Source organism: Quercus lobata, chromosome 11, assembly GCF_001633185.2.
Source record: "Quercus lobata isolate SW786 chromosome 11, ValleyOak3.0 Primary Assembly, whole genome shotgun sequence".
NCBI classification, from domain to species: Eukaryota; Viridiplantae; Streptophyta; class Magnoliopsida; order Fagales; family Fagaceae; genus Quercus; species Quercus lobata.
In genome coordinates, this window is record NC_044914.1 from 24866788 (window position 1) to 24887464 (window position 20677).

The window sequence follows — 20677 nt, forward strand, 5'->3', positions numbered from 1 at the left end:
AACGAATTGGAGCCCAAAATGCTGTTCCGATCAAAGCTGAGCCTGAAAACCATAACCGGAGGAGACTCGGTCCACCCCACCACCATGATGAGGCAAAACCACCAACACCCTGGTGCGACACACCTTTTTGTATCAGCAAAGTAGGGCTCGTTGGAGGCACTGGAGACACCGATAAGCACGATCCACCATTCGCGGCCTAAACCCGTACCTTTGATGACCACCCAGGACCTCCGGCCACCTGCGTCGATATCTCGAAGCTCATCGGACTCACCCATGGATTCTCCCCAGCCTTCTCGTAAATATCGGCAGAGAATAAGGGCTCAACACAATTAACGGAACATTCCCCAAACTTAAGGCTTATGACATTTAGGTCTGAACATGACACACTAACTGGAAGTTGGGCTACCAGCTAGTTAAGACCCAAACCTAACTTACCCTTACACAATTCCTTACCAGCCCGTGATACCCATCTGCACTTCTGAGCTCTTGCTTTTTTTCTATCCAGGAAACTCATCTCCTCCCTATCACCTCAACCTCCACGATAAGACCACTCCCTGTCCAACATGGTCTCTCTACAACACTCTTCTTCCTATTTTCATAGGCTTTTGAATTCAAATTGAGACTTGGGAAACGTATCCTACTTTCTGCCTGATTTTGCTCACCTACCTTAGTCTCCTCATTAATGCACTGCTCCCTCCTATCCTCTCCTCCCACCACCATCTTATTAGGCTTGCCTACCGAAAAATCCCCCACCTTGGCACCTGTAAGTCTCGGATTCACCACCATCTTCTCCTCTCCTAATTGTGTCATCTTCCCCTTGACAATGGTACCTAACTGCTTTAGCTACTTTCTATCCTCTACTTTTCCATGAAAGCCTTGCACAGTTTCAGCAAAAGTTCTAGAGTTTTGAGACTCCAAATAATGCCTATGCACCTGAGGAATAAATTTTGGAAGACCAGTTCCACTCACCACATATTGGGAAGGATTCAACATCTTTCTAAGTTCAAGGCCAAAAGCCCTCCAACCATTTTTCTCTTTGCCTTCAGGGATAATAATCGATCTCCTAGACCCACCAGCTTTGAGTCCTTTCATACACTAGCTAAAAGTGGACTGAGAAGAATCAAGGAAACTTCTTTATATATGTCAAGAGACATAATTGTTAAAATGTCCGAAAATACAACAAATGAATAGATGAACCTAATTATTTTAAAGAAAATTCGAAACATCTCAAAAATCAATGCATCACAATCAAGGTCCAGCATCACCAAGCATGACCGGACCTTTGCAACAATGTCAAGAATTGAAACCTCCTTCGTATGGTAACAATTGGGCACGTGAGACAAATAGAAAATTTTTCAAATGTTGCTACTATCAGCTGAAATTTTTCCTTCATTTGCTCATCATCATATAGGGCATCCGGTGTTGTTATCCTCGTAATCTTAGTAATGCAAAATGCAACTGAAAAGTTCATTAGTGACCAATGCCTTCATTGAGGCTAAAAGTGCATCTTGCATTGATTTGGATGGTGCTTGATCCACATTTGCTAACAAATATCAATAAGAGTGAGGTGGTTATCAATGGAGGAATAGGAGTTATGGAGGATTTTCACATCCTCCTTATGTTGCGCCTCAAAGTCTCTATCAAAGGAAGTCATTTTTAGCCACAAAATGCAAAGACTGAAACTTTACTTGTTGCTGCTAAAGAACTTGATTGTTTCTAGGTTTAATGGGCTAATCTCACTTCTTCTTTTGAAAATTGGGCTAATGGGTGGAGTTTTTTTCATTTTTCTTTTTCTTTTTCTTTTTGTGCTGATTTGAATTGGGTGGAGGGCATAAGATGTTCTGATACCAAGTTGATGTAGAATAAAATAGGAAAACAAGGATAAAAGAAGAATAAACAGGATAAACTTTAGGCTCCACCTCCTAAAATTTGCTTGCAAGCCCTAGGCATCACCACCTAAGCGTATTTGGCATCACTACCAAACAAAGAGAAAGTCATCATTCTCAAATATTCATATTATTCTAATTCAAATTGTATTGCCTTTCACAATTACAAGAGTACTAGTTTAATAGGGTCTAGGGATTACACTAATATAGAAAAATTCCTAGTCAAATCACCTAAAACCCTTAACAATAAAGCTCAATTTAAAATTTAAATTAAAAAAAAAAATTACATTCAAAAATAAATCTTAGATAATTTTAATGCTCCTTGCATCATAATGTACCCCTTGTGTCAATCAATATAAATAATTTAGGAGTTCATATAGATGTTCACCTTTTATAGTTTGACCAAATTAGAAGGTTGCACATAGTTTGTGTCAATCAATATAAATATCACTTGTGCTTCACGTTTTAATTGGGAAAACACAATTGGCATGCAAACAATGGCAGAGATGCCAACATGAGATAATAATAAATTCTTCAGTCACCAGCTCAAGTTTTATTTCCTTTATCTGAGTTAGAAATATGTACTAGTAGTTTATAAGTTCATCCGCACTTTCATTTTATTAAAATGAGAGAGAGATAAATGAATTGAATGTGCTATCCTTATGTTGTATGAAGTATGTAGCAGGTAATTGAAAGGCATAATCTACATCCAGATAATCTTGGCAAAATGGACCAACTGTCTCTTGAGCTACAGGTATGACATTTTAAATTTTTTTAGTTGGTAAATAAATGAGGTGGAAAGTCATAAGAAACAAATTACGTCTACTTTGAGATAATAACTCTTGAATCCATAAAAGGTTCCTTTAATTCACAAGGAAAAGTTTGAAGTCCACCAAAAGGAATGGAGAAATTTTTTTTTTTTTTGATAAGTAATAAGGATATATATTCAAGAACACTTGCATAAGGTAAAGAGAAAAAATACAGATAAAGAAAATTTAGAAGAGAGAAAAAAGAAAGGAAAAGATACTAAATACAAAGGAGAGAGCTAAGGAACATAGGGAGAGAGTCACTAGAGGTGATTCCCCAAGCCCTAAACTAGTCAAACAAGGAGCCACTGAAAGAAGCCAATAATTGGTCATCTGAGCTTTCCAAGTCCTCAAACATCCTCCAACTTCGCTCCCTCCAAAGACACTACATTAAGCATAAAGGAGTTAAATTCCAAATGCTAGATGAATGTTTTCCAGGCCAATTCCACCAACCAAAGACAATATCTGCAACCGTTCTTAGCAAGACCCATGAAAACCCAAAAGATCTAAACACCAAACTCCACAACCTATGAGCCTTACCATAATGAAGAAGCAAATGATCCACCGTCTCCCCATTACAACGGCACATAATGTACCAATCAACAAAATCCATCCCTTTACCCCTCAAATTATCACCTATAGGGATCTTATCCCACACAGTAGTCCACACAAAGAAGGAGACATGCCGAGGAGCCTTAACATACCATACACCTTTCCAAGGAAAAATAACAGGCAAAGGTCTTCTTAACTTATTGTAAAACGATTGGACATCAAAATCCCCATTCTTTGTCAACTTCCATCACATATGATCTCCATTTTCAGTGGGAGGTAGATTTGAACCCAAGGTGCGGAGAAAATCATCCACACCACCCATTTCCCAATCATTTGGTCTCCGAATAAAATGAACATCCCAGCTTCTCCATGCCTCTATCCCCAACTGATCAAGAGAAGTGGCCACCGATGCCTCTTTATTGGAAGCCATCCCATACACCTTCGGAAAAGTCAATTGAAGTGGACTCCCCACACCATAGATCTGTCCCAAGCTTAACTCTATCTCCCACCCCTACCTCAAACCAAATATTTTTGCTAAATTCCTCCCCACCCATACAGATACTTCTCCACAAGCCACAACCGTGTACCCCCTCTACCTAGCTTGGATGTCCATCCCCACCCCCCCCATTCTTCTCCAAACTTTAGAGCTACAACCCTTCTCCAAAGCCTTGTCTCCTCGATCCCAAACTGCCATAACCACTTCCCTAGTAAGGCTTTATTAAAAGTAGTTAATTTCCTTACACCTAACCCACCATATTCCAAAGGTGCACACACCTTGTCCCATCACACCAAATGTGTCTTGGCATCACCTCATAAGAAATCTCTTGGCAACCTCTCAATTTTATTGACCACATGTGTAGGAATGGTAAAAAGAGATAAAAAAAATATGTAGGAAGACTAGATAGAGTGCTCTTAAGCAATGTTAGTCTTCCACCTTTTGACAAATACATCTTCTTCCATCCAGCCAACTTACGCTCAACTTTTTCCAAGATAGGATTCCAAACAGTAGGGGACTTGTAGGATGCCCCCAATGGCATACCAAGATAGGTCATAGGCAAAGATCCAATCCGGCAGCCCAAAATCTTAGCCAAAACATGGACGTTAGGCACCTCCCCAATGGGAATCATCTCACTCTTCAGCGCATTAACCTTTAAACCTGTCACTGCCTGGAAACAAAGAAGAAGCTTCCGAACATGTAGAATCTGCTCCTCATCTGCATCGTAAAACAGAATCGTATCATCCGCAAACAAAAGATGCGAGATACAAACCCCTTCACCCCGACTACCATCAGCTCTAAAACCTCGAAGCAAACCAACCCCTACAGCTCTTTTCATCATCTTACTGAAAACTTCCATCATAACCAAAAACAACAAGGGGATAGCAGGTCCTCTTGTCTCAATCCCTTCAAACTCCCAAAGAAATCGGCAGGAGACCCATTAAACAAGAGAGAGAATTGGACTGTAGATATGCAAGTGCGGATCCACCTACACCACCTCATCCCAAATCCCAGTTCACATGATCATAGGCTTTCTCTATATCTAATTTGCAAATAACCTCTGGAGTCTTACTCTTCACCCTACTATCAACGCACTCATTAGCAACTAGAACTGATTCAAGTATCTGTCTACCTCCCACAAAACTGTTCTGAGACTCAAATATCAGCTAATCCAACACCTCTTTCAGGTGGTTTGCCAAAACCTTAGCCAAAATCTTGTAAACACTCCCCACCAAACTAATAGGTCTAAAATCTCGAATATTGGAGGCACCATTCTTTTTAGGGATTAAGGCTATGAACATTGCATTGAGAGATTTTTCAAACTTACTGTTTTGATAAAACTCTTCAAACACAGCTAAGACATCTCTTTCCACAACTTCCCAACAATGGTGATAGAAAGCCATAGAGAAACCATCAGGATTGGGAGCTTTATCTCCTTCAACTCTTTGACAACTTGAAGAACCTCCTCCTTTTCAAACCTCCGTTCAAGCCAATCCCTCTCCAACCCCTCTAATTGATCAAACTCCAGGCCTTCCACAAAAGGCCTCCATACCTCAGTCTCCTTGTACAAGTTTTTATAAAACTGTACAGCTTGGTCTGCCATCTCAGATTCGTCTTCATAAATAACTCCATTCACCTCCAACATACTAATATGATTATACCTTTTTCGAGAATTGGCCGCCTTGTGAAAGAATTTGGTATTGTTTTCTCCTTCCTTGATGCAAAGCAACCGCGACTTCTGTCTCCACAAGACTTCTTCCAAAGAGAGAAGGTTCTGTATTTGAGATCTCAACATAGCCCTCTCACCAATCTCCACTTCAGAAAGGCCATACTCCCCTTCCTTAGCATCCAATAATTTCAAAGCCTCCAACAAATCTTTTTTCCGATGCTTTACATTTCCAAAATCCCTACGGTTCCACAGAATAATATCTTCCTTCAATGCCTTCAGCTTCTTGGCAAGTACAAAATTGGGAGTACTTGAGAAGGAGTATAGATTCCACCAAGAGTGGAACCTATCTTTGAACCCATCCGTCTTTAGCCACATGTTCTTGAACCTAAAATGACTTTTCCCCATTAATATCCCTCCTGCCTCCACTAAAATGGGGAAGTGGTCTAAAATAGGCCAAGGTAAAACCGGCTAGATCACATCCAGAAAGTGATCCTCCCAATCATGAGAAAGGCCCTGTCTATTCTAGACATCGAAGGCTGATTTGAACCACTAGACCATATATAACTCCCTCCTTCCAATGGCAAATCTATCAAACTAAGCTCCTCAATGAACTCAGAAAACATCTCCATAACCGGGGTATGGCAAGATCCCCCCAACCGTTCACTAGGAAAACGAACAATGTTAAAATCCCCTATGGATCAATGGAGAAAAAACATTTTGAAATTTATATTAATGAAATTATGAATTTCCTTGGAGGCTACTACGCATATAAAAAGGAAAAGAAATCATAGGGAGGCTAGAAATATGAAAAATCACCAAAAAGATCAAAATTAGAAAATTTACAAAATCAACTCCTACAAACCTTATGAGACATCCCAAAACAAATTGAATCTTATTCTAAATTCCAAATTGAAAATCATAAAATAAAATATAAAAAATAAAAAATAAAAAAATAAAAACTTACCATAAATAGCAAAAATTACTAAATGAATGCCTAAATGGAGGAATTTGTCCAAAAAGTGGCATAGGTCATGGCCATAACTTAATGCAAGTAATTTTATCATTGTCAGAAGGAAACATGACTTTGGATTATTTCTTTATCCACTTTCTCATGAAATTTTCATGACAACTCTGAAATTTGTGTTTTACGGAAAATCCTACCACCATAAGAAAAGCTAGGTATTTTCTTTTTTAACAACTTTGAAGACTACTTGTTGCACTCCCAGAATGATGACTCTGACATTTAAGGCAGCCCCAAAATTTTTTTATTTAAGGTAGGAAATGCTTACATATTTTAGAACCATTGTTATATTAAAAGTGCTCGGTAACACTTCACATTTAAAAAATATTCATGAACGGCATGTTGTTTATATTAGCTTGAGAACGGTACTTCCTATGCCATGTTGAGCAAGGAAATTGAGGAGAAGACACATGAACTGAGGTATTGTAGCTACATCACTAACATCTTGTTACTGCAAAGACAAATACATACGACAATAAATTAATGTTGAGAAATTTTCACACCTAACACAGGAAGATTAGGGGAGAAGGGCTCCTTGGAATGGATATAGAAGAATTACAGAAACTAGAGAAAGAGCTTGAAATAGGCCTGAGCCATGTTATTGAAACAAAGGCTTGTCTCTCTTTTTTATCTCTGTTTGCCGGCATTATAATGGAGTGTTGAAATTTATGTACTCTCTCTTAATATAAGAAACTTTTTTCTTGCAGGGTGAAAGATTTCTGGAAGAGATCACTGCCCTTCAGCAAAAGGTCATGTTCCAAACTTTAAATCTTTGCAGGACATTTGATACAATTATTAAAATGTTTGCAAGACATTTCCGGAACAGATCAGTGCCCTTGAGCTAAAGTTCATATGGTTTCAATGTATAACAGTTTCGTACTTCAGTGATGATCCGCTCCATAATGATATCATTGTAAAATATTGAAATATTAGGTGGAAAGAAGAAACTAAGAGAAGTTGAAAGAACACAAGGAATTAAGGTGGTTTTGTCTTAGATGCCAACGTGAACAGTAGAAAATTTTAAACAACTATATATTCATTATTGAATTTTGTGTATAATAGTGTACATATTTAAGGGAATGTGTAGTAGACTAACTCTGTGTTAACCCTAGGATTGCAGTAATATAGTTAGTACTATGTACAATTAAGACTACTATAATGTAATAAGCTTAAACCCTAAATCCATATCTTTAGCAAATGTCGGCTGTAAAACTTTGTCATAATGCTAATGCAAGTTGGTGCAATTCATATAAATAGTGGTCTTTGTGTGCATTGGCTAGCTCAATGGGCAGAGAAAGGAAAAGTTCACATGGCTAACAACAAGTAACAAACACCATTGAGTATTTAGTTGAAACCATTGTCAACGTAAATTCAGAACTGATTGTTATATTGTTTATCCTATCACCTGACCTATACCAATTCATAACGTATTGATTTCTTATATAAGAAGTTAGGTAAATATACCATATTAATTAAATTATATTTTGTATTTAAGGCTAAGAAGTCTTAGTAATGGCTCTCTGTTCATCTTATTCTTTTAATGCAGGGAGCCCAACTGATGGAAGAAAACCAACGATTAAAACAGGTAATAGGTCTTTATTTTTATAGAAAAATTTTCCTTCTCTCTTTCTATCTCAGTTATAAAAAATCTCTCTTCCACAGATGGAGAATCTGTTTAGCACTGAAACATATGTACTTGAACAAGGTCAGTCATCTGAGTCAATCACCAATATTTGCAGCTCATCAGATCCTCAAAATAATGATAGTTCAGACATATCTCTCAAGTTGGGGTAAGTTTTGTAAAATCCTTAAAAAATTTGAGTTTTCTGGATGAAGTAAGAAATAATATTCAGGATTCAATCAAATGATATTTACATCAAACCTCAATATTTAGGGGTCTTATAGCATATTGTTTTAGTTTCAATAGAGGAACTTGACCAAACAGATAAATTTGTTCTTAGGTTTAATTATTTCTCTGGATTTAGTATTACAATATGTACTTTATTCTAATTTACTGTTCTAATGGGTTTATTTGGTACTAAAAGATAAATTTGGTGTTGAAATAAATGCTTGCTACCACAGGGTGTTGTCACTTGCAATTCATCATCGAGCAATTTGACTGTTTCAATAGCAACTTAACCATCATCATTGACTGCATGGCAAGAAATGCATACTGCTACTATAGGGAAACTCTTTGCCTTAGTGCATCTTTCTATGTCTTGCAGGCTACCTTTTCCTAAATGAATTTGAAGTATAGTGAAGATCAAGAAGCATGCATGGATTCTCTTTTATCAAATACAAAAGAAAAATGGTCGTGCTAAAGTAAATACAAATCCTAGCTCAGAGTTGTAATTAATTTTCTTTAAGGCCAATTTGTTTCTACTAGTTGATTCTAAGAGAGTTTGCATGTGTATACGATAGATTTTGGATGCTTAATCATTTTTATGGATGAATCAAGGGTCAATTTGTTACAATGGAAAATAAAGTAGAGGGTGTTGGAAAAGGTCGAGTGTAGGGTTGAGACTAATGGCAAGTCATACTATTGATAAATTGATTCACAATTCTGCAATAGGTTTTGTTTATCTTTGCGTGATTGCTAGTATTACATATTTTCCGCAACATTTCTTTATCAAGAATGGTGCTTTTGAGTACACTTTGGTTTAAGCCTTAAGGTCTAAAAATGTTTTCAAGTCAATCTTGCTTGCAATATCTGCAAGCTTCCTATGTTTTTACAACCCAGATTCTTGCAGCAACTTGAGAAAAGTGATATCATAATTCATAATATTAACTTGCTCCCACTGCTTTCTTTTTTGTTTTTTTCTTCTTTTTTTGTTTTTCTATTTTTTTGTTTTTAATTTTGAATTTTGAATCTTTCTAGGTTGGATTGTTCTATTTCCTAGTCTTCCTTGGCAACTCAAGATTAGCACTTCACAGGTTTCATCCATATTTAACTAGATCTTGTCTTGGCTCTCTCTCTCTAAAAAAGTAAATAAAATAAAGCAAGATTTTAAATATATATATATATATATATATATTGTCAAAACTGCATCATATCTATATAATTTGGTATTCACCAATCACTATGAAGCAAACTCATCAAAAAACGTTTAACATGTTAGGGCTAGTTAAGACGAATGAAAATCAAATGTCATTCTTTTCTTTTTTTTCTTTTTCGTTTTGTTTTGGGGGTGCTAATGTGAATATGTAGAAGTAGAACTCCTCAAGTAATTAATTATCTCCTAGATGTGTGTATGACTCTTCAAGTAATTGATTAATCAATTGTTTTTTTTTTTAGTAAATTTGATTAATCAATTCTAAATGACTCTTTTTAGTTCCTTTTTCTCACTTTACTCAAAATAGCAACCAAAATATAAATCATGAATAGTACGTGAGGTCACTTATATAGCATACACAATAATTTTCATGTGTTTCTACTCTCTAGAGAAGTGGTATCTTTTTTTAGTGTTTTAATGCTAGTAGGTTTCCAACTGGAAATCTCACCAAACATATTTATTTTTAGTATAACAAGAAAACATGAACATATTAAACATTCTGAAATTAATAATTACACTTACCACTTTTATCTTTGTATAGTTTGATTTATTAATCATATATAGTACATGCGGTCACATCCTTTGATTTATATTTTTTTCAATCCCAATTCCCAAATTGTTAAATCGAGATATATATCTAAAACATGTGTTTTATTATATTACAGTTTGAATTAATTAAACCCATGAATCAACCAAATAAAACTACTTCAAACATCTAGTCTCTTAGCTCGAGTGATATGTACAGTGGTACTCACTGTTACCAAAAAAAAAAAAAAGAATCTTAACTTCAAAGTAGTTGAGTGTGACCATTTAGACTAAAGGTTAACAATTATTAGAACTTGATGTAGACCACACTTGAATAAATAAAAATTTTCCCAATATCCAAATATTGCACTTTAAGCTAAATGAGTTGTGTTAACAAGTACCGTAAGCAACTTTTTGTGCTTCACAACATCTTTTATCCTTTTGTTTTTGCAAGTTTATGTTTTTTTTTTTTTTTTTTGTTTTCCCAGCTTTATAGGCTATGAAGCTAGCTTCATAGAGAGAAAAAAAATTAAAATAAATTGTGAGACCAATTTTATATATATATTTTTTTCAATTAACCAATTTCACTTTACCATTTTTTCTCCAAACGAGGTTAAATACAAGTTGTAAAATTAGGTGTCTACAAAAGTGCAAGAACAAAACCCTTGTTTGTTTTCTCATTATTACTTGAGATAATTGTTAGCATAACCACGTTCAATATAATTTATAAATGTCCAACCCTAATGAAATTTTGATTCTATTTAAATTAATATAAATAACCTTATACTTTCTTAAATAAATTATTTACTTTAAAAATAATAATTTTATTCATAGATATTTAAAAAATTTAACTAAGATTTAGGATGTAACAAAATGTTGAGGTCCAAAATATCACGATGTTGTATCAAAGCCCAAAATAATACAAAGGATTGAAATCTAGAAAACATTCGGGCCTTCAATAAAAAAAAAAGGGAAGACCCAAATCCATTAAGAGCCCATAGAGAGGGACCCAAGCCCATGAATGGGCAAGCTTTAGACCTCACGAAACAAAGGAAAGAAGAAGTCTAGCCCAACCCTTAAAGATAGGAAAATCATTGAGGAGCCCGGGAAGAAAATTGAACTAGGATACCTGGTGATTCCCAAGACCCTGGGATCCTCAGGATGTGTGGCAAAGCCAAGTTGGGACTGAGATAGTTCAAGGAGGCATGCCCAGAAACACAAAGAACGAGGGAAGATATGTCCCATCAGCCACCCAATGATGCAGAAAAGGATTACAAGGCTTAGGAACCAACAACTCATGAAAAAGGGTCTGGTACCTCAGGGAACCCAGGAAGATGGACCATGAAGGAAGGTGGCTAAGGATCTTTCAGCCTGATAGAAAGGAATTAGCCCATTTGGGAAAAATGACAAAAGGGAAAGCAGCCAAAAGGTGGGTCTGAAAATGTGAAATCTAGAAGCCTTGGAAAAAGAAAGATCAAAGGTCAGTCCTCTAGGACCCCTAAGAACAGGAAAGTCAACTAAGGGCTTTTGAAGAGGGAGCCTCAAAAGAGGGAAATGGTGAAGAATTGGTTCTGGTACCCAAGGGAGTAAATAGAGGGAATCAATGGTTCCCCAGAAACCCTAGGATGTCACAATAAAAAGAGGGACAGCCAACAATAAAGGGCATTTAGCAATAGTGAACTAAAGGGAAAAGATCCTTGAGAAAATCCTGTGAGAATTCAAAAAGGGAAAAAGGAGGGAAAAAACCATCCAGGATCCTCAAGCAACCACTAGAGAATACACTTGGATTCAAAGGAATTCAAACTTCACAAGTCTTAGAGGCCTGAGGAGTCATCTAAGTCTGTGATTTTTGAACTTATTTGGACTTTGTAACACATCCTAGTGAGCATGATGTATTAAAACGTAAGAATATAATGAAACATCTCATATTATCCTAAGGATCTCTAATGTTTTACTTTACTTTCTTCCTCATTATTTTGGTCTTTACTGTTTCTTGCTGTTTAATGAGTATATGTTTTATGTATGTTAGTATGTATGTGTTGTAGGATTTGTGTTTTGTGCACCACTTGGTTTAAAATCAGCCCAATTTAGATGCGGTTAACCAAGCCTAGTCCCTTAAAGTATAAAGCATCAGGCCTAAGATCCTTGCTTCTTTACTTGGGCCTGTGTGCTTTTTTTTTTTTTTTTTTTTTAAAAGAAGAATCTACACATTAAGGCGACTCCACTGGGGACCGAGCAAAGGAGAGGGAAGAAGTAGTCCCTTCTTAAAACATGGCTCCAAGACCAAGGAACAGTAAAGGTATCAACATGCCACCTGCAGCATCTGAGCCCGTGGAAGAGAATGAAGTAGCTTCTAGGCAGAGGAATGAAGTACCTCTAGTGGAGCATGAGGTTATCTTAGGACAGAGGTGTGAGGTGCAAAAGCTAGACACCAAGGCTCGGATGGCAGAAATGATGAAGCACCTTCAGCAAGAGATTTGTCCCCTCAAAGAGGGAAGAACCCAAGAAATTAGGGATAACGCTCCTCCTATGGTCAACCAAGAGAGGGCCCAGCCAAAAGAAGGGCCAGCAGTAGAAGGAGAAACCAACCCCCAGTATCTCACATTGGCAGATGTCAATGCCCTTCTTGAACAAGAAAGGAGAAGCTCTTCGGGATCCCCAAGCAATTCTCTCCCATGGTCAACCAAGAAAGGGCCCAGCCAGAAGAAGGGTCAGGAGTAGAAGGAGAAACCAACCCCCAGTATCTCACATTGGCAGATGTCAATGCCCTTCTTGAACAAGAAAGGGAGAAACTCTCCGAGATCCCCAAGCAGTTCTCTCGGGATCCCCCATTCCCACCAGAACTCCTTGGCAAGCTCTACCCCAAGGGATATGAACCTCCAAAGTTCCACCCTTTTAAAGGAAGGAATGGAAGCATTGTGGAACACGTGAGTAGATTCGTTCACACTATAAGTCCTTACGCAACAGATAAAGAGTTATGTCTAAGAGAGTTTGCTAAGCTCCTAGTGGACAGAGCATACACATGGTACACCACCTTGAGGCCTAGGTCCATTAAGACCTGGGATGAGATGATGGAAAGATTTTGTGCAAAGTATTATCCAAGCGAAGATAAAGTCATTTTCTAGAGCCTTCAAATGGTAAAGCAAAGGCCTGGAGAAGATCCTATCCAATTCATCAAAAGATTTGAGGATGTTTCTCTAGACTGTTATGGAGATCACGAAGAAAAACAACTCATGGAGACCTGCATATCCAACATGCTCTTTGATTACAGATTTAATCTCGAAAATTTATGCATAACCTAGTTTGCTGACTTACTACAAAGGACTAGGAGAACAGCGTTAACCATAAAGACAAAGAGAGTTCCAGTATCCCAAGCCATGACAACTTCCATATGAGAAAAAAGAAAGAGACCTGAAGGAAAAGTGACTGAGGAACCACCTGTAATCCCGTGTACTGCAAAAGAGTTGAACCATGTTTTGAATAAATGGATTGGAGATAGAATTGTTAGACCATTCGCTGTATCTAGGCCACCTACTAAGAAAGTAATAAAGAATCCATTGTTTTGTAGGATTCATATCTATATCAAGCACTCTACTAAGGATTGTTCGACCCTTCGAAGGCTTTTTCACAAAAAGTTTAGGGAGGGGACCTTAGAGCTCACCCAAACGGGAACTTAAGGTGTAGAGGAACCCTTTACCCAACCACAAAGGAAAAGGAGTAGTGGTTGTGGTAATCCATGGGAAGCCGACAGAAGCAGACGAGTATGAAGGATCCTTCCATCCAAGCACAGTTAGGACCCTTCAAAAGAGCCCTAAGTTCAGATCACTATTCAACCAACTGGGATTTAGGCCAAAAGCAAGAAGGATTGCCACAGAATCCCTCATAAGTATAGCAGCAGATTTAGGGGTATAGTGTTTCACAGCGGAATCTCATGCCAACTGAGCTTACATGGTGACAACCAATGTAATAACCTTCATGAATAAATATATGAGGGTTGAGCGCCTGGACCATCGTAGACCCCTTTATTCAATGGCTACCATAAATGGTATCCAGATCAAAAGAGCATTAGTGGACATAGGGGCATCACTCAACCTCATCACCCTAAGTACCCTAGAGGCTGTGGGCATGACTGGCAGAACGTTCTTGGGGGCTCCTGTGAAGATAACAGGATTTGGAGGAGCGGTAGAATCAACTGAAGGATATGTGTAGCTAGCCTTGAAAGTAGGCACAATAGTAGCCCTGACCAAATTCCATGTGATCAACTTAGAAGTTTCCTACCATGTTTTGCTGGGGCGCCCTTGACTTCATAAGCATTGCCTCATTCCTTTCACATACCATCAATGTGTCAAAGGAATATTGAATGAGAGGCCCATAAGAATCCCTACCAACCTAAACCTATTCAGCCAAGGAGAAGTAAATTTTGTAAAAACGATGTTTTATGACGAGTTGGGGCCAGATAACGAGAGTCCCACACCAGGGACACCTAGAGCACTTGTCTTAGAAGAAGAAGAAGAAGAAGAAGAAGAAGGGGTACCCATGATCTAAGGAACCTCCTGGACAGAAAAAAGGTAAAAGAAGGAGACCAGCTCCATAGGATCCTGGGAGTGCGTGGTAGTACAGGAACTCGAAGGAAGGTTAATATATCGTTTATGAAGGTGCACAGGACCCGAATGCGTTGTGCAAGAAAGTCCCAAACCGCCAGATTGCATGATGGCTCAGGTAGAAATATTGAAGGACCTATACAAGGAAGCACAAATCTAGCCTAAAGAGGAATTGGAAGAAGTAAACTTGGGGGCTGGTTTGGGATCACCAAAGCCTGTTTTTATCAGCAGTCAGTTAACAGCACAAGAAAAAGAACAGTTAGTAGCATTACTCAAGAGGTACATGGATGTATTCGCATGGACATATAATAAAATGCCTGGCCTGGATCTAGGACTAGTAGTCCATTCTCTTAATGTGGACCCGGGAGTCAAACCAGTAGTTCAACCAGCCAAGGTCTTTCACATCGAGGTAGAGGCTCAAATAACTCAGGAAGTTAGGAAATTACTAGCAGTTGGGTTCATTAAACTAATCCAGCATCCCAAATGACTCTCCAACATAGTACCTGTGAAGAAAAAGAATGGCCAAATCCGATGTTGTGTGGATTTTCATAATCTAAACAAGGCATGTCCAAAAGATAAGTTCCCCCTGCCCAATATTGATCTCCTTGTAGATTCAATAGTGGGAAACTCCATGTTTTCGTTTATGGATGGATATAGTGGATATAACCAAATTCGGATGGCTGCCAAAGATACAAAAAAGGCAGTGTTTAGGACCTCGATCGGAAACTTTTATTACACTATGATGCCCTTTGACCTTAAAAATGCAGGGGCCACCTACCAATGAACCATGACAGCCATCTTCCATGATATGATGCACAAGGAAATGAAAGATTATGTAGATGACATAGTGGTAAAGTCAAAAACCAGGGCAGGACACTTCCAGGTACTTGAACGAGTTTTTGAGAGATGCATGATGTACAAATTGTGCATGAATCCCATGAAGTGCGCCTTTGGAGTGTCTACTAGGAAATTCCTTGGGTTCCTAGTATATCACAGAGATCTGGTACCCCAAAATAGAAAAAGCGTGTCTAGTGGTTATCTACACATCCCAAAAGCTAAAACGGTACTTTTCAGCCCATCAAATCCTCCTGGTGACCAAGTCTCATCCCATAAAGGCACTTCTTCTCCATCAGCCTCTCCTGACGGGAAGAATAACACAGTGGTTGGGCTTACTCTCTCAATATGAAATTGGTTTGAAGACCCCTAAGGCTGTCAAAAGCTAAGTCATAGCGGATCTACTAGCCCAATTCCTAGGAGAAGAAGAGTGTTCACTAAGTGAGGAGATCCCAAGAAAAGTAGCAGTAACAAAGCTTCCAAGAAATAAGTGGACTATGAGGTTTGATGGGTCGGCAACAGTAACTTCAAATGGCCTAGGAATTGTGCTAAGTTGCAAAAATGGGGATACCGTGCCATTATCCTTTAGGCTCAAGTTCCCCTACTCAAATAATGGTGCTGAATATGAGGCATACCTAACTAGGCTAGCCATGTAGCACTCAACATGGGAGTAAAGCATATGAGGGTTTTGGGAAACTCTAACCTCGTGGTTTCAAAAGTAAAGGGGGATTTTGCATTAAGAGAGCAGAGTCTGGCAGCTTATAGAACCTAGGCACAGAAGGTGGAACATAAATTCCAGACCTTTAGTGTGGAGTATGCTTAAAGGAGGGAAAACCGGTTCTCTGAAGCACTAGCTACTCTAGGCTCCCAGATACCCTTTAAAGGAAAAAGCACCTTGATAAGGATAAGCAAGCAAGAAATTTCCATCATAGGGATGCTCAAGAGGATGTTCGCTAAAGAATCAAGGCAGAAAGATTGGAGAGATGAGATAAAAGGGAAGATAGGAAAGTTGGAGCATGAAGGAAGTATCAAAGAATTGAAAGACTACACCTTGATAGAGGGAGAACTATACAAATGGCTATTCGGGGGGATCCTGTCCAGATGTATTAGTGAAAAAGAAGGGAAGATGAGGTTAGAAGAATTACACAGCCAAGCCTGTGGGATCGCAAAAAAGATCAGTCTATACAAAAGAATGCAGCGCATGGGGTACTATTAGCCAGATATGAATAGAGATGCTGTAACTGTACAGGAAGAATGTCAAAAGTGTCGGCTTCCGATGGACAAAGAAGAAAGTTATGTTGTGTTCATAACAGAAGATTGAAGGACCCCATTCATGGAATAATTGGCTCAAGGGATCCTGCCTACTGACAAGACGCTGGCCCATCAACTCAAGAAGCTCGCTGTTAGGTACTTCCTGCAGAACGGAATCCTATTCAAAAAGGGGTATAGAGGGGATCCCTTAATATGCCGGGGACCTAAGGAAGCCAAAGAAGCAGTAAAAGAAGTCCACTTTGGTGACTGCAAAAGCCACCCAGGGAAAAGGAGGCTCTACAGGCAGCTATTGCACTTGGGGTACTACTAGCCCACAATGAAAAGAAACTCTAAGGAGCTGGTTAAATTGTGTCATGCATGCCAAGTACTCAGAGGTGCAATTCATACTCATCCAAATGTGTTGTAAGATATGACTATACCATGGCCTTTCCACACTTGGGGGCTTGATCTTATAGGACCTATGAACCTTCCCTCCAATGGCCAGATATGGACCATGACAGCCACTAAGTATTTTACAAAATGGGTAGAAGCCATTCCCTTGAAGAAGGCCAATGGAGCAGCTGTTGCAAACTTCATTCGAGAACACATCATTACACGGTTTAGGATACCCAGGAGACTGATTAGAGACAATGGTACCCCGTTCATAAATAGGGACATGAAAAACCTAACTGAGGCATATCACATCTAGCATGGGAGGTCCACACCATATTACCCGCAAGGAAATGGCTTGGCTGAAACCACTAACAGGGTGATACTAAAAATCCTCTAGAAGATGAAGCAAAAGTATGGGGGGAAATGAAGTGCCCATCTGATGGATGTACTTTGGGCATGTAGAAGCCCCCTGAAAACAACCACAGGATTTTCACAATTTTTCCTTATTTATGGGACAGAAGCCATCAGTCTAGTTGATAGGGGCGGAGCTACGTTTTACAATGGAGGGGCCATGGTCCCCCCAAAGATGCTCAAAAATTTATTATAGCTGCTAAAAAATAGGTTATACAGAATTGTTGTAAGAGTTGACCCCTCCAAATGAAACTAACTAGCCCCCCTATGTGTCCTTAACTACTTGTTTCATTCATATTTACTTAATTACTTTGACTTTTTTCAGTCTTTCCTCCATCTCTCCTCCCACCAACACATCAACAAGCCCACAACTTTTATAAGTTTTACAGTGTTACTCACTTTTACTATGAGCTTCTCTTTTTAATATGTATTTTCTAATGTTCTACTTTCTAGTACCTTCCAAAATAACTCATCACGCAGGGCAGATGTTCTCATAGTCATACACTAACTCTCTTCAATCTCTTTACAAAAATTCATTAAAGCATTGATGAGTGGGTTATACATACATAAATAGATACATATATATTTTTTGTGAATCAATATGATTATTTAGTCTTGATCAGCCCCCCCCCAAAGATAAATTTCTAGCTCCACCCCTACCAGTAAAGTTAGTCATCCCCACACCAAGAGTAGTACTTGAAGGAATCCAAGAGGACACAAATAGCATAAATAATGAGGGAAGATTAGCAGATCTAGAGGGGTTAGAAGAAGAGCGATAAATGGCAAGAAGGAGGAGCCAAAGGTACCAATAGAGAATGGCTAAGGCATATAGGCAAATAGTACACCCAAGAACCTTCATAGAAGGGCAGCTGGTGTTAAGAGCAGCGGAGCATGTAAGGAAGAATGTCCCAGAACCCTCCAAATTTGCCCCAAAATGGGAAGGGCCCTACATCATCAAGGAAGCACACGATAGTGGATATTATTACCTCGCAAAGAAAGATGGGACTGCCTTAGCGGATCCTATAAAGAGAAAATGGCTGAAGTAGAATTATGCGTGAAAAGAGAAAGGTTCCAATACACCGAGAATCCCTTTTGTCACTCTCCAATCTGCTAAGTGTCCCGTCACTCTTTATGTTTTTTTTTGCCATGTTACTTTTCTTTGCCATTAACTTTATTTAGCTATTTCCCTTAGGAATCTATGATAGGAGGTCATTCTATGTTGAGACCTTTACTATCTTTTGTCATCAGCCTATGTTCTTTCTAGTGATTATGATGTATTTCAATGGAATATTTTTTAAAAGGAGCCTCAAGTAAGATGTACAACTGTATTTAGATAATATTACATGACACAACCCAAATTTGGCTAAATCTAGGTTGGGTACCTAGGCCAACGCTAAAATAAAAAAAGAGAAAGAGAGATGAAATCTTAGCACATGACCCAGGATTCACACCATGATTAGTCCAAGTACATGGTCTGGGACTTTGGGCAGGAATAAGTACTCGAGGTACCCAGCCCAGTACTTGCCCCAAAATAGGTCTGCCTGGTTCATGAATAAGGACTTGGGAAAAAAAGAAAAAAAAGAAAAGGAAAACAGCATCCAATGTACCTAGCTCAGTATCTACGTAGGGACACAATCACTAGGGTACCTGATCCAGGACCTACCACAAGAATTTGTAGGAGCCATGGTCAAGGACTCAGTTTTTTTTTTTTAAAATAGAAGGAAAAGATGAAAAAAAAAATACATAAAACACAGATCCATGTATCACGTAACGGTAGTCAAAAGTAGTTCCAAAAAAGAGAGAAATAAAACTTATACATCTTAAATTTTCTGAAAAAAAAAAGAAAAAGAAATAAACTTATACACCTTTTATTACCAAAAGATTAAAAAAAGAAGAAAAAAAAAAAGCTAAGATATAAGGCCAGCCAACAAAAAGCCTTCTAAGGGAATCGTAGGAACAGTTGATTAAGAAAGAACCAGTTGCTTCTTGACTTTCAAATCTTGCAATGCCTTGTGAGCACAAGCCAGAACTTCCTCAGTAGCTACAATTTCAGTGTCAAGATCCTTAGAAGCCTTCCTCTGGAATAGTGTGTGGGCTAAAGACCGCAGGTACTCCAACAAAAAGGACAAATTGAACTTGGCCTTTATGAGATCCTGCACCACTCCCCTCCATTCCGAAAGCCTCTCCTTGGATAAGGAGTCAAGAAAGGAGTCTCTTAGAGAATCAACACAACACAAGGGAGCTCCATCAGGATGTTGCCCAGAAACACACCTCCCTTGAACCCACTAGTGAAGTCCCTATGAGCTTTGAACAGTCCCTTCAAGAGTGGCAAGCCCTTAGCAAGCATAAAGAATCACAGGAAGCTACCAAAGAAAGGCCCAAAACGGTGAAAGCGGCTCACAGGGAGGCTGTTGAACTCCAAAGAATCAAAACGGGCCAGGAAAACAGGGAGCCCTAAGCTAGGATCTGAGACAACCATCTTTAGGGCTTCTTCCATTGTTATGTCTCTGCCTTCGGGAACTGGAGGATTTTCAACTCTTTGGATGGTTTGGGGGATCCCTATCTGAGCTTCAGTAGTCTGGACTCTGGGAGCAAGTCCCTTAGCTTCTTCAGCAATCGTAGGCTCAAGTTCCTTGGTACTTGCGTCAGCACCTGCAAGAATAGATAGAGTCATGGTAAAAAAAATAAATAAATAAGAGAAAGAGACAAAGAAAGGAGAAAAAGGGAAAGGCAAAGAATAGGTACCAGCCCATTGTGGTAAAGCTTCCTTCTGAGCCTAGGCAGCCACTTTAGTCATTATGGGAGGTTCGTCCTCCTGTCCCTTTGACCTCTCAGAAGACTCTATGAAAGAACATAATGTACGTTGAAAGAAGGGGGAAGAAATCTTGGCAAAATTGCTAAAAGAGGGGAGGGACATCGAGGGCTTCCCCATCAAAAAAAGAGACAAGGAAGAAGGATGGGAAGAGAGAAAGGGAAGAAAATCGTTGAGGAGCCCGGGAAGAAAATTGAACCAGGATACTTGGGGATTCCCAGGAGTCTGGAATCCTCGGGATGTGCGGCAAGGCTAGGTTGAGACTGAGACAATTCAAGGGGGCATGCCCAGAGACACGAAGAACGAGGGTAGATATGTCCTATCAACCATCCAATGATGCAAAAAAGGATTAGAAGGCTTGGGAACC

At 38.9% G+C, this 20677-nt stretch overlaps 1 protein-coding gene across 3 annotated transcripts in view; it reads left to right on the plus strand.

The window, feature by feature from the left end:
• Positions 1-9364, plus strand: part of LOC115968041 (MADS-box protein JOINTLESS-like) — a 36957-nt gene extending 27593 nt beyond the window's left edge. The window contains exons 2-6 of one of the 3 annotated variants that reach the window (XM_031087239.1): positions 2562-2640; positions 7138-7179; positions 7977-8015; positions 8093-8220; positions 9309-9364. In XM_031087239.1, the coding sequence (XP_030943099.1) occupies positions 2614-2640; positions 7138-7179; positions 7977-8015; positions 8093-8220; positions 9309-9330 (258 nt within the window). In that variant the 5' untranslated portion in view covers positions 2562-2613 and the 3' untranslated portion in view covers positions 9331-9364. Of the gene's footprint in view, positions 1-2561; positions 2641-7137; positions 7180-7976; positions 8016-8092; positions 8221-8512; positions 9064-9308 lie in introns of those variants that run through there. The other 2 variants (XM_031087238.1, XM_031087240.1) reach the window with 2 other exon arrangements.
• Positions 9365-20677: the final 11313 nt, after the last annotated feature.